The following is an 18,265-nucleotide window of genomic DNA, read 5'->3' as shown; positions in this document are numbered from 1 at the left end:
CTGAACCAACATCATAACATGCTTTTCATATGCAATGGTTTAAAATTGGCCTCAGGCCTTCAATTCTCCTCCATAAACCGAACGCTCAGACTCCGGAGCCTTAGCTGCCAAACAGCTGCTAGAAACAAACCCACCCGGATCCAGATTTCTCTCTCTGTCCTTTTTTTTTGAAGAGTAATAAAAGTTCAGCACAAAGAGAATGCACAGAGGGCTGAAGGCAAAATGACTCTGCAGTGGGAATGGCGCATAAGTGCTATCGTCGCTGGGAGCTTCTAGATCAAATAACGCCACCTGATATTATGCTCAAATTAAGCACCGTGAGGCATGGAAAGACTGATATCATCACGTCAAGTGGATAGGCACAGTCGTGTTTTTTGTTTTTTTAAAAAAAAATGGGCAGCCTTACTGCCAACTGCAGGAATCAGGAAATCCAGGCAGTTCAAATGAATATAAGGGCTTATTGCAAGCTGGAGTGCTCTACAAGAATCTGAACTACTAAGGGTCAAAGCAAATTGGGGGTAGATAAAAGTCAATGGAATTCAAGGTGGGCTTGAAGAGATTCGAGACTGCTGACACATTTGATCCCTCCCTCGGGTTCATTTTGGTCATCGACATCACCCACCCCTCCACTTTGGCTCCCTTCTCTTCCATGGGTTCTTGTGTGCTGTCTTAGCGTCTGATGATTTGGCATCTTCTTTCGTTGGGGGGTGTTACTTGGAACTCTGAGTAACACCCCCAATGAAAGAAGATTCCGAGGCTTGAATGTCCTCAAAGTTCCATTAGAAGAGATGTCATATTGGCACACCTGGGAAAACCTGAATCTGAAAGTTTCCAAGCTTTCCCCACCCAAGTGAAAGGTCAAGTCCCTGCCCAACACCCACAGGTCCATCACATGGTCCAACCAAACACCGTCCCAACTGGAGATGCCTCCCAGTCATCCCATCGCCGTTGCAGGGCAAGATGTCCTTGACTCTCTGAGAATGTTATTATGACTACATATCTCCCATACGTCATATAATCCCCCTCCCAATGCTTCCAGGCCTGACAGTCAGTAGAATTCAAGGGGGACTGGACTTAGCTCTCGGGGGGTCTTGAAAGGACTTAAGGCTTATGATGCAATGACCCCCTCCCTCGGGCTCATTTTGGTCATCTCCTACACTTACTAATAAAATGGAGACATAGATATCCTCAGCCCCAGCAGGCAAAAAGATTGAGCAGAAATATCTAAAGCATTTTGTCGAGATTAATTATTCCAGGCTTGGAGACCAGAGATTTAATTCAGATTCCCATTTTTGGCAGAAAATGTGTTAACATGGTATCCAGCTCCATCCTTTGCTTGAGTGATGTTGCCCCTCTCTCTGATTAGTTTCCACCCATTGCTTCTTGTTCTACCCTCAGGTGCTTTGGAGAATAGCTTGACTCCCTCTTCTTTGTGGCAGCCCCTGAGATATTGGAAGACTGCTCTCATGTCTCCCCTACTCCTTCTTTTCATTAAACTAGACATACCCAGTTCCTGCAACCGTTCTTCATAAGTTTTTCCCTCCAGGCCCCTAATCATCTTTGCTGCTCTTCTTTACCCTTTTTCTAAAGTCTCAACATCTAACTGACCAAAGTTAGAAGCAGTATTCCAGGTGTGGCCTCACTAAGGATGTATAAAGCAGTACTGATACTTCATATGAGTTTGATTCTGTGCCTGTTTATACAACCAGGGATTGTAATAGCTTTTTTGGCTGCTGCCGCACATGGCTGGCTCATGTTTAAGCGATCCTCCACTAGGACTCCCACAGTTCCTGTTTTTGAACCAGTTTTCACCTAATCTGTGCTTGTACCAGAGGTGGTATCCAGCCGGTTCTTACCGGTTCGGGCGAACCGGTAGCAGTGGCTGCTATGGGCTCTGCCTCACCCACCCACCCACCCAGTGGTGGGTTTCAAAAATTGTTCGAACCTACTCTGTGGGTGTGGCCTACTTTGTGGGAGTGGCTTGCCACCCATGTGACCGGATGGGAGTGGCTTGCTGCCCATGTGACCGGATATGAAGATGCCGACGACACTTGTCAGAACCACCTTAAATTACTGTTCTTTGAGGAACTTGAGTGCTTCAGAGTTTGCTTTCTATGGGTGCATTATTTGGAAAGCTGACACACTGTTTATGCATTGGGTTTTTATTTTTGTAATCTGCCCAGAGTCACTGAGTGGGCGGCCCTATAAATTTTCTTAAATAAAAAAAAATTGCGCTACGTGGACAGGTTCTCATATACACGACGACTTTGGGGAATCTCCCGTTAAGAACTGTGGAGAGTAAAATATCATGCCTGGCTCTGAGAAAGACACTTTGCTTTCCAGGGGAGGCTAAAATAATTAAATATCTGCCCAGATCCCATCTGGAAATAAGTTGTGCAAGCTGTAATGTGGGCTGGAACATGGCTGACCTCACTCTGGAATTCCATATCGAAGACAAGTTCTCTGATGACTCTTGCAGCCTAAGTGTATTTCAGAAAAGAGCATTGCTCAAGTGACAAGCCATCCCAGATACATTTCCCCAGAATTGCTTGTTGCCATGAAGATTGGAATGGGGCTGTCAGGAAGAATCTCAAGGTTAAGGCATGAATAAACCACCATGCAATTTGAAGCATGTAAACAGAGGGGGTAAGTTCAGTGGTACTGGAAAAGGATTACTGACTTCTTGGCACATTTTGATGGTATCGTTGCCGTAGTTCCCCGACGAAGAAGCTGTGATTCTGTTGCAGGAATCTCTAAGCTTTCTGTCCTTTGCCTTAATTTTAATGTTTTAGCTTTTAATGTCTGACGTTATAATGTTTTAACCAGTGGTGGGTTCCGGATCCCGTCGCAACCAGTACACTGCGACAGGGCCGGGCATCCAACTCGGGCATGCTCGCTGTACACGCAAGCACACCCACCACACTGTGATGCTCTGGGTGCTCAGCGGAGGCTGCACAGGTATTGTACGCTGCGCACACATGCACAAATGGCCCAGATGGCTTAAATACAGGTAAGGAACATGGCGGGTGGGCGGGCCCTCCAAAACACCCTTCTGGTACGGTGGCTGCTACTCCCAGCTGCCACCAGTACACTTGTACCGGGGCATACTGTCCGGAACCCACCACTGGTTTTAACCCTGTAATTGTTTTGTTCTGTTATTTAGGGTAGTATAGAAGAGGAGCCTGAGGGTGGAGTCAAGAAAGGAATCAGCCTAGTATTGTTACGTTCCCACGAAGAGTCTAAATCCAATCCCTCTTGAATTCCATTGACTCTCATCTAGTGACAATTTAGCACCTGCCTTTCCTAGAAGAATGAAATATTTTAGGAAATATTAAAAAGGCAGAATATCATACCGCCCTGGATGAGAAAAGGAGAATCATGTTCTTGGAAAGCAGGCCCCACCTTTGTTAATAGCCCCAGAAAGACTGGACCATGTTATTTACAAGACAAAAGGTATTCAACTCCAAGGTGATAAGATTAGCCTTCAACTCAGGATCCCAAAGCCATTAAGCCATAATAGGAATTGCCCAACACTCTTTCAGAACATAAGCCTCTTCATTACATTTATCATCCAGCAAGATTCTACCAAGCCTGGGACACAGACAGCCTATAAGTTTAGCTGTGACCCCTGCAAAGCCCCCTGGGAGTCTGGCAACCAATAGGATACATTTCTTGCATAGGAACAGGAAGCTCTAGGCTAAGGCCCAAGAGACGGTATAAATATCTCTCTCTCTCCACTCCATGTGGTCACCTACCCAGAATCGCACCCGCTTGGTGGTTCTGCTTCACCATTAAAACCATCTTTCCAATCAGCCTCCATGTTTCCAGTGTCTTTCTCCCCACTTGGAACTGAACCCAGATGGACATTTCGCTCTACACATCACATCAAGAACCAACAAAGCAGCTCTTCAGCCACAGAAAACCAGGAGTCTGCAAAAACCAAATTTATTTCCACGTCATTAAAAAAAAAGTCATAGAACTGAAATCAACTGAGCGCCAGCCAGATTGCTGCCCCCTTATCAGCACGATATTTGGTTTTCCCTAGGCTAAACAGCTGCCTTGGGGTGCTAACATTTAATCCGGCGCTTCTTAAGGCTGATCCTTTTACAGCAGAGAAAAGCAACAGCCACTTTGAAGGAACCCAAGAAGGCAGCGTTTTATCAGACCACCACTTGAAAAGTAATGCATTCGGAAAGCGTTCCTTGAGAGGCGAAGTGACCCACTTCTTTCAAAGAGCCAGGCTGGGCTGGGATTTGATTTATTTTTATCCCAAATTTCTGTCTTGTTGGAAAGGCAACGTAGCAAAGAGAATTCAACACGCTGGCGGTCATCCGAAAAACAAAGTGGTTCGAACAGAAGCAGAAGGATTAAAATAGAATGTAGAAAGAGCAGATTAAAGCCAGTAGTATGATCCTGGCAGTTTAACAACTGGTTCGGTGTTTGTGTGTTTCACATGCGCATGCGCTGATTTAGCAAAACTTACCTTCCACATTACCAGCTGAGAGGATATAGGTAAGTGAAATGCAGCGGCAGGCAGGTAGGCCAATCTGATCATCAGAGCGAACCAGTTCACTCTCAGCTGGTCATCGGACCTAATGGTTCACCCGAACCGATCCGAACTAGCTGAATCCCACCTCTGGTTAAAGCTCTTTGACACAAACGGGCAACTTAGGCCTTCGTTGATGTTGCCCATGTTACAACTGCCAGCAGCCCCACAGCAAAGGCCAGGGAGCCCGAGAATTGTCTACTGAGCCCCCCCCCCCCATATCTTCAACCAGCATGGCTGACTGGGGAATTCTGGGAATTGAAGTCCACCCATCTTCACCTTTGCTGAGGTTGAGAAGCACTGGAACACTGGAGCTCTTCAAGGTTTTTCCTTTTCTTTTGCAAGTACAAAAGCAAGCTAAATATTCCTTCTACGTTGGCATCCTGTTTTTCTTCCTTGAATAAGAAAACTTTCCCTTGCTAACATTAGCATTTGAAAGCGCTCCGGGCACACATATATCTGATATATGGTATTCAGAAGTGGTATTCAGCCGGTTCGGACCAGTTTGCCCAAACCAGTAACAGAAATTGTGAATGGGCCCGACCGCCCACCCCAGCTCTATGCCATCCTATTTAGGCATATTATTGAGGCCGGGCACATATGCGGAAGACACACGTGGAAGCAAATCACATGCGCGGAAGGCTGGGCATATGAGTGGCAGGGGTATGTGTGCGCAAACCAATGGTAACAAAATGTGAAACCAGAGGTGGGTTCCTACCAGTTCGCACCTATTCGGTAGAACCGGTTCGTCAAATCTACCGAACCGGTTAGAAGAGGTTCCACCAGTGAACCCGGAAAGCAGGCCACACCTACAGAAGAGGTCCCAAAATTTTTTGAAACCCACCACTTGTCCTTGGATATGATTATTCTACACTATCATGCTCCTATTTATAAAACTCAGTGCCTCTGTGAAAGGTAAGGATGACTACTGCGTTTGTGGTGCAATCAGAACATTGCGTGTGTTGAAGTTGTTTTAATGCAAACCAAAGATGCCTTTTAAAAAACAAGTTTACATCATATTCTTATGCATGCCAGTGTTGTGTGTGAGGTAATTTAAGGTGGTTCTGACAAGTGTCGTCGGCATCTTCATATCCGGTCACATGGGTGGCAAGCCACTCCCATCCGGTCACATGGGCGGCAAGCCACTCCCACAAAGGAGGCCACACCCACAGAGTAGGTTCAAACAATTTTTGAAACCCGCCACTGTGTGAAACCCACTGCTGATGGTGATAAGTCACCACTCTGACAAATCAACAGACACATAGACATTAAGAACATTTATAGACTATGCAGAAGAGACAATCAACCAGCCCAAAAGAGGACAAAAAAGACTCCAGCACCTCTCCACCAGTAATCAGCACCCAGATCAGCAGAGATTAACTCCAAGGTTAACTTCCGACCAACAATCAACACCCCAACCCAGAAACTGCCAAAGAACCGACAGTAAACAGCCCAACCAAAGAATCTCTAAACAGGCAAGACACCAGAGTATGAACTGACAGCAAACAGCACCCCTTACTAGCACTGATGTTGTTACCTAGTTAAGGTAATGAATCATCTGCAAGAAAACAACCAAGCTCAGAGAACACCAAGAACCCCACAGTCTTCCTCCTCCTTCTCCTTCTCCACTCCACAAACCCCATTTCCTTCTAGCACTGATGATGTTACCTAGTTAGAGTAATGAAAGATTTGCAAGAAAATGAGCAAGCTCAAAGAGCACCAAGGAGCCCTCATGTCAATCACGAGCTACAAATATTCTCCTTCATTGATAATATCTTCAATGCAATTACAGTCTGCAACAACAATGGGCTCTATTAGCATAAATATTCCCATTGTTGTGGTTAGTTGTGAAGTCATGTCCGACCCATCGCGACCCCATGGACAACGTTACTCCAGGCCTTCCTGTCATCTACCATCCTCTGGAGTCCATTCAACCTTCGGTGACTCCATCCAGCCACCTCCTTCTCTGCCGTCCCCTTCTTCTTTTGCCCTCCATCTTTCCCAGCATGAGGTTCTTCTCCAGTGAGAACTTCCTTCTCATTAGGTGGCCAAAGTATTTGAGTTTCCTCTTCAGGATCTGGCCTTCTAATGAGCAGTCAGGGTTGATCTCCACTAGGACTGACCGTTTGGATCGCCTTGCAGTCCAAGGGACTCGTCGGAGTCTTCTCCAGAAACCAGAGTTCAAAGGCCTCAATTCTTTGGCGCTCAGCCTTCCTTATGGTCCAACTTTCACAGCCATACATTGCAACTGGGAATTATTCCCATACCTGCCAACATTTTGCTGTTGTAATTATAAAGCAGAGGCAACCACATAATACAGTTTGCCCTGATTTGGAAGGAGAAGTAAAAAAAATGAAATAAAATAGCAGCGGTCCTATTATTCTGCCTTCTTTTTATATATTGAAGAGCTCAATCTCAAACCTCAATTTTGACCCCAAAGATGTTAAGTTGACAGAATGAAAATGGGAAAGGGAAACAAGCCTTTGGGGGAGAAAAGCCTCCTTCATAATTTCCTTTGGTTAAAGATAACATACTGGGTTTAAGTCTGTATAAAATATCAAATGCACTTTATATACAGAGGATCTATTCATGGCACTTTGTAGAGGCAAATTACGCTACTAAACGCTTAATCCTAATAAAGCTTAAATTTCAGTTCTAACAATAAAGCTTGCATTAAGCGGGCTCAGGTTGAAATGCGACTCTGGAACTAACTTGCATAATAAAGAATATAAAATCTTTAAGTAGTCAAAAAATGGTTGTATTAATTGGACGCCCGGGATGCAAAATTAGGGAACGGGATTTTTGCTACAGCAGCTGAAAGCTTCCTGCCAGGAGACGGAAGAGGAGGAGGAGGAGGAGGGAGGCAGAGAAAATCTGCAGTAGTAAAGTCACATTAAATCCATTTTCCCTCAATTTCCCTTCATTACACAGCATTCTTGTGTGTGAAGAGTTTAAGGGAAATTCATACAAGCGAATTAAGCCATTTGATAACAACAGTCCATCTGTTTGTTCAGTCCTGGCACCAGATCACCAGGTTTAAGTTGGATCCTTTCTCCAGCTGAGGGCCTCCTCCATGTTGAACAAAACCTACAGCTGAAAACGTGGTGTATAAATAAATGTTCGCATCACGCAGGGCCATGGTTAGCCATCAGCTCTGCTGCACATGCGCATACTGGCCAGCTGATTTTCGGTCTTCCAGAGGGCTGGGGGAGGCCATTTTCACCCTCCCCAGGCTTCAGGAAAGCCTCCAGAGGCTGGGAAGGGTGAAAAAGAAACTTCTGGTTGGCCCATTGGGCCTGTTTTTCGTCCTCCCCAGGCTGCGGAGGCTTTCCTGAAGCCTGGGGAGGGTGAAAATGGCCCAATGGGCCAACCAGAAGTTCATAAACGATCCATTTCCGGCTTCTCGGGGGCCAGGGAAGGCCATTACCGCCCTCTCCAGGCTTCAATAAAGCCTCCAGAGCCTGGGGAGGAGTCGTGAGTGCATACGCTGAGGGGGGGGGGTTGCGCACTCATGCGCAGGTGTGCGGGAAGGATTGAATTGATGTGGGCACGCGAGCGTGCACAATAGTGCACGGACACACAATTGTGGCACACCATAAGCAAAAGGTTCGCCATCTCTGATGTAGGCCAGGGACGTTGCTGTAATTGTCAGAAAGCACATACCTCTTCCAAAAACGTTGCAAAGAAAACTTGCAGGGACTCATCCAACCAATTGCCAGGAGTCAAAAAGTGACTTGAGAGTAGCAATAGCAATAGCAATAGCAATTAGACTTATATACCGCTTCATAGGGCTTTCAGCCCTCTCTAAGCGGTTTACAGAGTCAGCATATTGCTCCCAACAACAATCCGGGTCCTCATTTTACCCACCTCGGAAGGATGGAAGGCTGGGTCAACCCTCAGCCGGTGAGATTTGAACAGCCGAACTGCAGAACTTGCAGTCAGCTGAAGTAGCCTGCAGTGCTGCATTTAACCACTGCGCCACCTCGGCTCAATATACTGCATACTGATCAAGTAAAATTAGCCTGCATCAGTCACTAGCGAACACCAGCACTATAATTATACCAGGCAAGCATTAAGGAATCTTCCTCTCTATGAAGACCTGTGGTGTCCACAGTGGTTAGAATGCAGTATTGCAGGCTAATTCTGCTGACTGCTAACAGTTCGGCAGTTCGATTCTGACCGGCTCAAGGTTGACTCAGCCTTCCATCCTTCCAAGGTCGGTAAAATGCAGACCCAGATTGCTAGGGGCAATGTGCTGACTCCGTAAACTGCTCAAAGAGCGCTGTAAAGCACTGTGAAGCGATATAGAAGTCTAAGTGCTATCGCTATGCTATTTTTCACACTTACGACCGTTGCAACATCCCCACAGACACTTGATCAAAATTTGGATGCTTGACAACTGGTTCATATTTATGACGGTTGCAATGTCCCGGGTCATTAGTAGCAATTTGTCAGCTGGAAATCATGGAGCATCAGAAAGAAGTTTTAAATCTGCAAAAGGTATTCTCAGAAATATAGAAATTATCAAAAACAAATAAGAGGATAGAGAAGAAGTTGGATTATTTAGTGCATCTAACAGTAAAATATGACAGAGAAGTTGAAGATGTTCATCAAATGGAAAAAGTGGCAGTTAAAATCCAAAAAATCAAAGAGGAAAATGAATACAAAGAAATTAAAATTGCTGATACTTATGGTGATTGTTTGTTTTTGAAAATGGAAAGAGTGGAATACTGAAAGAGGAATTAGTCTAAGTGCTATTCCATGGGTTCACAGCATGTGTTTAAAAACACTTGTAAGCAAAGACGGCACTTCAGGTTCTGCCTCTTGCACAACCATCGCTTGCAATTTGGCTCCTTTGGGCATGCTGCTGTTTATAGTATAGTATAGTCTTTATTGTCATTGTACAAAATAAATACAATGAAATTGGTTCATCGATCAAAAGCAGAGACCTCAGCATATTGCAAACCAGTGGTGGGTTTCAAAAATTGTTCAAACCTACTCTGTGGGTGTGGCTTCCTTTGTGGGAGTGGCTTGCCACCCATGTGACCGGATGGGAGTGGCTTGCCACCCATGTGACCGGATATGAAGATGCCGACACTTGTCAGAACCACTTAAATTACTTCACACGCAGCACTGGCATGCATAAGAATATGATGTAAACTTGTTTTTTAAAAGGCATCTTTGGTTTGCGTTAAAACAACTTCAACACACGCAATGTTCTGATTGCACCACAAACGCAGTAGTCATCCTTACCTTTCACAGAGGCCCTGAGTTTTATAAATATGAGCATGATAGTCTAGAATAATCATATCCAAGGACCAGTGGTGGGTTTCAAAAATTTGGGGAACCTCTCCTGTAGGTGTGGCCTGCTTTCCGGGTCCACTGGTGGAACCTCTTCTAACCGGTTCGGTAGATTTGACGAACCGGTTCTACCGAATAGGTGCGAACTGGTAGGAACCCACCTCTGTTGCAAACCTAAATCACGATGATCTCAAAATCAGAGGCCTTTGGCTTTGTGGAGGAACAGGCTGGCTGACCAACTTTTCTGTTTTTCCTGTTTCGACAATAGTATTTTTGGCAAGGGCGAATACGCTGAGTGCTTTGTTTTTGCAGCCGAATGGCTAATCACAATCATTCACACGGCACGGCTCCATAAAATGTAATTTTGCTCATGCTCTTCACAATACCCTTGGGAGGGCTAGATTATATTCCATTCAGGTTTTATTCCACAACGGCCAAGCCCTTCCTGAACTGAATTCATTGTTGAGCCTGTCCTGAAAACACCGAGCTAATAAAAAGCCAAAGACTTATTTAATAATTGTTGGATCCCTTTGAAGTTTTTGCTCGCCCGTAAAAGAAGCTAACAAAAATCATAAGGTATAGTCAGTCAGCATTCCGTGATCATTAGGTCACTATGCAATACTCTGCCTGGACCAATTGCGGTATGTAGACAACAAGGTTTGACTCCTTAAGCACCTCCTTCTTCCTTGGTGCTCTCATTGAATGAAAATGGAGCCTAGTTTAATGAAAAGAAGGACTAGGGGTGACATGACAGCAGTGTTCCAATAGCTCAGGGGCTGCCCCAAAGAAGAGAGGGTCAACTTATTCTCCAAAGCATGTAAAGGCAGGACAAGAAGCAACAGATGGAAACTAATCAAGGAGAGAAGCAACCTAGAACTAAGGAGAAATGTCCTGACAATGAGAACAATTAATCAACAGAAAGATTTCCTTCCAGAGGTTGTGAGCGCTCCAACACTGGAAGTTTTTTAAGAAGAGATTGGACAAACATTTGTCTCAAATGGTCTAGGGCCCTGATGGCAAATCTATGGGCATGCACGCCGTTGCCAGCTGTTCTTCTAATTTCTGGTGTGCACATAAACGCCGGGCGGCTGGTCTTTGCGGGCACTGGAGTGCCAAAAAACAGCCTGGAAATGCCCCCCAAATGGCCTGAAAAATGGCCCCAAAACAGCCAAAAAGCAGGCCACCTGGTGTGTGCACATGCATGTACATCAGTGGTGGGATTCAGCCAGTTCGCACCTATTCGGAAGAACCAGTTGTTAACTTTCTAAGCAGTTCAGAGAACCGGTTGTTGGAAGAAATCTTATTTTGTTTTTTTCCCACTTCACAGGGCTAATCCTGTAAGGAAGGCAGGAAGGAAACATCCTGGTGTTGTTTCTAGCCTCATCTTTATTGACCTGCTTATAGAAACTGCCTCTCCGGTTAACTCTTATTCCATTGTAGCAGCTAAGGCAAAGGCACCCATCGACGTGAGTGACATTGAATTGGCCATGCCCACATGGTCACATGATCACCGAGCCCTGCCTACCCAGCTGGTCATTAGGGCAGAGAACCGATTGTTAAATTATTTGAATCCCACCAATGATGTACATGCACATGCTTTCTGGTTTGAGACTCAGTGCCAAAAGGGTTCGCCATCACTGGTCTAGGGTCTCCTGCCTGAGCAGGGGGTTGGACTAGAAGACCTCCAAGGACCCTTCCAATTCTGTTACTCTGTTATATATTCAAGCGTTTCACAGCAATTCTGAAATACCTTTCTCATTGCAAAAAACCCCCAACAAACACTAAAAAAAAATCAGTTTCTACCTTCAACAGAGGCAGAAAGAGGCAAATACATTGATGCTCTTATGATAAATTGGGATGTTTTCCCCTGCACTAGTTCAAGTTTTTGCAACACCCAATAAAATGCTCTTCAGTGACACACAATTTTTTAAAAAATGACGTGAGCTAAACGGAAATCACTTCCAGATTAATCCCAAGGCGAAGATGCGACGCAGAGATTATACATCTCCTTCTCAATATTTTCTCCTCCTTCAACAGTGGGATGAGTGAATCAAAAGCAGCTTCTCAGAAAAGGTCTTAAAAACGGGACAGGCTCTCTGCTCTGTTTCTTGCACGTTGCAACAAACAGGAGATAAAAACGATTTTCATGTCAGAGGAAGAGGAAACACAATTATCCAGTTGTGGCTAAGACGGGAGGAGGGGAAACGCTGGGGTTCAGATCCCACAAGCAGGGTGAAGAATATTAAGAAAGTTTGAGCTCATAGTCATCATTTCTGAACAATAAAAATCCCGTTTAACAGCTATCCCAAAAGAAGCTTTGGCCTCAATTGCACCCATAAGTCAAGGACGATGTGTATTCAGCAAGATGAAGAGAAAAACAAAGACAAAAATAGTCAAAATAATTTCAGGGTTAAGCTTGTAAGATTGGAACCAAGAAGAGCCAGTTCCAAATCATCTCCAGTCACAGAAGTTCACTTAGTCACAGTCACTCTCTCTGTGACTAACTATGGGGCAGTGGTGGGTTTCAAAAATTGTTGGAACCTACTCTGTGGGTGTGGCCTCCTTTGTGGGAGTGGCTTGCCACCCATGTGACCAGATGGGAGTGGCTTGCTGCCCATGTGACCGGATGGGAGTGGCTTGCTGCCCGTGTGACCGGATGGGAGTGGCTTGCCACCCATGTGACCAGATATGAAATTATGAATTAGTACTAAGGTCGGTCCAAGTAGCTATTCAGAAGTTAGTGGTTAGAAGCAATCGTAAATTAAGATATGGAATTAAAACCAGAAATATTTTGTTGGCTATTTGAAAGGGAGTATAATATATATTTAATTTTACACATGTTAGCAGCTGCTGGAATTGTGTTTGCACAACAGTGCAAAAACAGAGATATGTAAATGAATAAATATTACAATGTGCAGGAATAAATAAATTGACAATTAAAATCAAGAAGGCTTTCAATATTTTTTCACGTGGGATTGGTTTTAGCAATTGCCAACTAACGGAAACAGAAATTAGAAATCCAAATGTATGAAAGAAAACACCAATTATGTAAGGAAAGGTCCCTAAAATGTATAAGGAAATATTACTAGATCATTATTAATGTGTAGATAACTGCGGGACATTACACACCCACCAGTGGTGGGTTTCAAAAAAATTTGGAACCTCTTCTGTAGGTGTGGCCTGCTTTCCGGGTCCACTGGTGGAACCACTTCTAACCAGTTCGGTAGATTTGACGAACTGGTTCTACCAAATAGGTGCGAACTGGTAGGAACCCACCTCTGCTATGGGGTAAGATGAAGAGAAGACCCCCATGGAAACAAGCTGCTCCCTTAGAAAGGAAAAGGCAGATACAAGCCAAATAAATAAGTTAATTCAGTGCAATTCAGCCAGTTCTATCCGGCTCGGGTGAGCCAGTAGCTGCAGCAGTAGCGGGAGGCTCCACCCACATGCCTGGACATCACCACATCCCGTTTTTGACGCTCTGAGCTTGCGTGGAGGCTCGCATTTGTGAACCGGTAGCGAAGTGAATTTCAACCCTGAGTTAAGTCAATTCCATAACCAATTACTGCCAACGCCAGTAGTGACAATATTGTGCTAAGGAACCGTTTAAATCTAATTGAGGGGCCCTTGGTGCTCTCTCAGCTTGGTTGTTTTCTTGCAAATGTTTCATTATTATCCAGACTAGGTAATATCATCAGTGTTGTTTCAGTGATGTGTACTTTTAAAAAAAATCATTACTTTAAAATACTTCCTAATGGAAAATGCACAGATCTGGAGGTTTATTTTTTCTGGAAAATAACTCAATAGAAACGCATCAGCTGTCCCTCCTCTGGGCTCTGACTTACTGGAAATGCCTCTCTTGAAATTTTGCTGCTCCGTAAGAATATTTGTAAAATGATTTCATCCACCCGTGCATTCAAGAAAGCAGAATTAAATGTAAACAACAACAACAACAACAACAATAATAATCTGCTACAGCAACAGCTACCCAACGTTTGTTAGGAAGTAAAATATTATTCTAAAATTGCATTATCGTTATTAATAAGACAAAGAATTATTAATTCAAAGGGTTTAACTTTCTGCAGCTGAGATTGAGCACTATACGAGCGACCAAGTTCTCTCTATGGAAAAAAAGAAAAAAAGAGGGGGGAAAAAAAGAGAAAGAAATGGACCAGACACAGTCTGGAAAAATCCATCTCAGAACTTCCAAATGGGTGTTATTCGCATTAACTTCTCACCTCTTCGCGGACAATTCACAACACAAGTGAAATAACGACTTCGAAAACAGGAAGAAAGGAAAGAACGATTAAAAAAAAAATTTCTTTGGCCTCCAGCTGGTTAGATGTTGAATCAGCCAAATGGGAAGATAGCCAAAGTTTCTGCAATATTGAGCCCAATACAAGTGGTTTGATGAGGTTACGGTTTTTAGGGATCTTGGCTTTATTGTAATGCTACTTTACGATTTCTAGGTTTTATGAGATTGGCACAGAGGATAAAATGCTAACTCTACCCACAGCCCGGAGTTTGATTCTTTCTTTCTATTTATTTATTTATTTATTTATTTATTTTATTTTATTTTATTTTATTTAGTTTGTCAAACACGTACGAGATAACATGTATAAGTATAAACATGGACATGAACAAAGGAAATGAGTACAAATAAATAGGGACAGTAGGACAGGGACGGAAGGTACTCTGGTGCGCTTATGCAGGCCCCTTTACGGACCTCTTAGGAATGGGGTGAGGTCCAAGGTAGACAGTTTAAGGTTGAAGCTGTGGGGGTTTGAGGATGTAACAATGGAGTCAGGTAGAGCATTCCAGGCGTTGCTGAAGTCATATTTTCTGCAATCGAGTTTGGAGCGATTTACCTTGAGTTTTTATTTATTATTTGCCCATTTATTATTGAGGTTGAAGCTGAAGTAGTCGTTGAAAGGTAGGATGCTGTAACAGACAATTTTGTGTACTATGTTAAGGTCAGACTGTAGGCGGCGTAGTTCTAGGTTGTCCAAGCCCAAAATTTCGAGCCTTGTGGCATAAGGGATTCTGTTGTGAGCAGAGGAGTGGAGTTCTCTTCTCGTGAAATACCTCTGGACTTGCTCAATTGTATTAATGTCCGATATACAGTGTGGGTTCCAGGCAGACGAGCTGTATTCGAGGATTGGTCTGGCAAAGGTTTTGTATGCCCTAGTTTGCAGTACAATGTTACCGGAGAAGAATCTTCTGACCGGCTGAATTTTGAGAACAAGATTGTGAATGGCTCAAGGTTGACTCAGCCTTTCATCCTTGGGAGGTCAGTAAAATGAGGACCCAAATCATTGGGGGCAATAGGCTTGACTCTGTAAACCTCTCTGAGAGTGCAGCCAATGTCTTTTCAAAAAAATATATATCTGAAACAATAAACTTAGTCACGGACGTCATTGGAGATGGACAATTATGCAGATCAGAGTCGTGTAACGTTTATACTTCTAAACCGTAGCATTTTGGCCACTGCTATTGTTCGGCTGGTAAAAAATCTTGCAGTGTCTTGTATGTGTCATGGCAGCAGAAAAAACATTGTAAGTCATTCCTCTCAATCGATCAGAATTTTGGCACAGGAATGTTCAAGGCAATAAGATCATGAGGCAGTTGAAACTGACCGTCTCAGTGGTAAATACCAACAGTTCACAGTTCACAACTGTCTTGTAATGACAGCCTTAAGGGCACTTTGAACATTGTTTTACAATTCAGTTGGGTTAACTTACATACCATGCATTTGGAAACATAACTAGCTGGACATTTTCTAGAAACCATATTCCTCTACAGATCATTTTCCAGTATAGTTATGTTATTCTTTCTAGCAACGCTGAACATAAATCAAATACTGATTTTCGGTATATATCGATGTTCTTCTACATTTTTTTGGTGTTTCACACGTATAAAGAGACTTTCTAACCCATCACCTGTATCTAAATATCCACTATCAAAGCACCCTGAACTTCACGAAGCTTCCCTCACCTCCAAAACATACTTGCGCAGCCATCTGTCATCTTGAAATCAACAAGAATACACAAGAGACAAAGTTTTAAATATTCCCCATAGTCAGCTAGAGGGGGGGGGGGGGGGATGCAGTGGCTCAGTGGCTAAGACGCTGAGCTTGTCGATCAGAAAGCTCGACAGTTCGGCGGTTTGAATCCCTATCGCCGCATAATGGAGTGAGCTCCCGCTACTTGTCCCAGCTTCTGCCAACCTAGCAGTTCGAAAGCTAGGGAATACTATCCTAGCAGAATTGAAGAAGTTTCTTGGATGACAAGTATAACATCTTCAAAGAAAAAACAAGAAAGTCCAGTTGCCTCCTTAAAAAAGGGACAACCAGGACTTGGATGACTGACAACCTCTACAGACTTTTAAGTTTCCAGAGAGAAATCTGGTTGCCGGATTCGTCAATTCCTTATGTTGACCTTATGGTGTATATTTCAAAATCTGTTCGCTGCTCAGGGTCTTTCACTATTGATATTGGCCTGGCAAATGCCTTAAATAAATAAGCAGTTTTATTGTAGTAACCTATTCCCACTTCGTTAGTGTTTGAGGAAACTTTAAAGAGGGGGTGGGGGAAAAACCCCATTCTACAATATAAAAGCAAATGAATACTCAATTGCTTCTAAAGCAGGAGAGAGATCTCAGCTTTCCTCTTTGCTACCCCATGTAAGTTCTGCCAAAAAAGGGGGTGGGGGAGTAACAGCTGTTTAGATCGCAAGAATATTAATTAGAAAGCTACCATTAGTCATAAAGTAAAAGCAGAGGTCTGCCTAAGCTTTGCGGTTACGCTGTCAATGCACAAGTATGTCAAAGATAACGCTAAATATTTCACAGAGGAGTCTGCCTGACAAATTCGTAAATGTCTTTTGGCGGGAAACAGGGAGAGGCTCTGGATCTAATCTTCACCCCTTTCCTTCTGGGCCCTTCTGCACAACACAACACAACCACAAGTCAGTTAAGTTAAAAATGGGATAATTTCTTCTTCGTGGTTTGTCCTGCTGACCAAAACATGAAGGTATGATGAAGCACTCCCAGAGAAGTTTATACGAAGAATTGTTAAGCAACTATCTTATGTGGGAGATTGTAGATTCCTAATTTACTTAATTAGCTTACTTAACCAATTACTTAATTTACTGAATAAAAATTTGCTTGAATAAAATACAATTTACTTCCAAAGGCGCTTTTGCAAGTGACAACTGGACATTCTTGGGGGGATGGGGGGGTTGAAGACATTTTGCTTCTCATCCAGGAAGCTTCTTCATCTCTGAGAAGAAGAGCAGAAGAAGCTCCTTGGATGAGAAGTGAAACGTCTCCAAAGAAAAATCAGAGCAGAAGAAGCTTCTTGGATGAGAAGTGAAACGTCTCCAAAGAAAAAACAGAGCTGAAGAAGCTTCTTGGATGAGAAGCAAAAATGTCTCCAAAGAAAAATCAGAGCTGAAGAAGCTTCTTGGATGAGAAGTGAAACATCTCCAAAGAAAAATCAGAGCAGAAGAAGCTCCTTGGATGAGAAGCAAAAATGTCTTCAAGGAAAAACCAGAAAGTCCAGTTGCCTCTTGAAAAAGCACCTTTGGGACAAACCACGGCCTGGATAACTAAGAATCTCTGTATACAATTTTTTTTGCACAAACCATATACTATTTACATTTCTGTTCTTTCTTATTATTTTTTTAAAATACATCTTTGGAGAATCCTAGACTTAATTGTCCCTGAGTTCTGGGGCTGCAAACCACCTCCCTGGTCCTTTCCCCAGTGTTTTGACCATGACACTAGGTTAACTTTTCCTCGTCTGATCCACGAGCACCATTCTCACTTACCTGAAGATGGACGGAGAGGGTGAGGGCAGCAGTCCAGAGCACCTCCCAAAGCCGTCTGGTGGTGTTGGCCTTGGCCATCTCTCTCAGACCTTTAAAAAGAGCAGAAAGGGACTTTTTTTTGGAGCCTCGGAATGCGCAGTTCTCTCAAATGCCCCCTGCCAGAAACGGAATGACTAAAGCAAATTGGGTAAGCAGTCCGAGCCAATCTCTGGAAGCAGCGCAGCCTAAACAGTGGAGGCTTGCCCTGGCCAGGATTACAGAACTCAACCGAGGAACAAAATGCATCCAGCACAAAGAGTGAGGGACTTTCAATTAGGGCAGAAGGACCCAGCCTTTCCCCCCTTGTGCCTTCTGCCAATTGATCAAGGCAGAGGAGACCTTCTCCGTCCCCTCGTCCCCTGCAGCCAAAAAGAGAAACCGAACCTGCTCCGCTATTTCAACACTTTCTTTTTTTTTTTCTTTTTTTGCCTCGCTTCCCGACAAAAGAGGCAAAGGCCAGCACTCTTGAGCTGCCTTTGCCAAAACATCCAAGCCATGTTGGAAAAAACAACAGCTCTCGCTAACTTTGCAGAGAGGAGGCAGGGGGGGG

General features: G+C 43.8%; 1 protein-coding gene across 1 annotated transcript in view; it reads right to left on the bottom strand.

Annotated features, from left to right (window-relative positions):
• ADAMTSL3 (ADAMTS like 3) overlaps positions 1-17,754 on the bottom strand; it is a 187,804-nt gene extending 170,050 nt beyond the window's left edge. The window contains exon 1 of the mRNA XM_087707594.1: positions 17,677-17,754. Within this exon, the coding sequence (XP_087563720.1) occupies positions 17,677-17,754 (78 nt within the window). The remainder of the gene's footprint in view (positions 1-17,676) is intronic.
• Positions 17,755-18,265: the final 511 nt, after the last annotated feature.

The sequence above is a fragment of the Thamnophis sirtalis genome, unplaced genomic scaffold, assembly GCF_051295495.1.
Source record: "Thamnophis sirtalis isolate CommonGarterSnake01/CBP01778 unplaced genomic scaffold, rThaSir2_p1.2 scaffold_2, whole genome shotgun sequence".
Classification (NCBI taxonomy): Eukaryota; Metazoa; Chordata; class Lepidosauria; order Squamata; family Natricidae; genus Thamnophis; species Thamnophis sirtalis.
The sequence above is the reverse complement of the archived record's forward strand: the minus strand, read 5'-3'. Positions and strand labels throughout refer to the sequence as shown.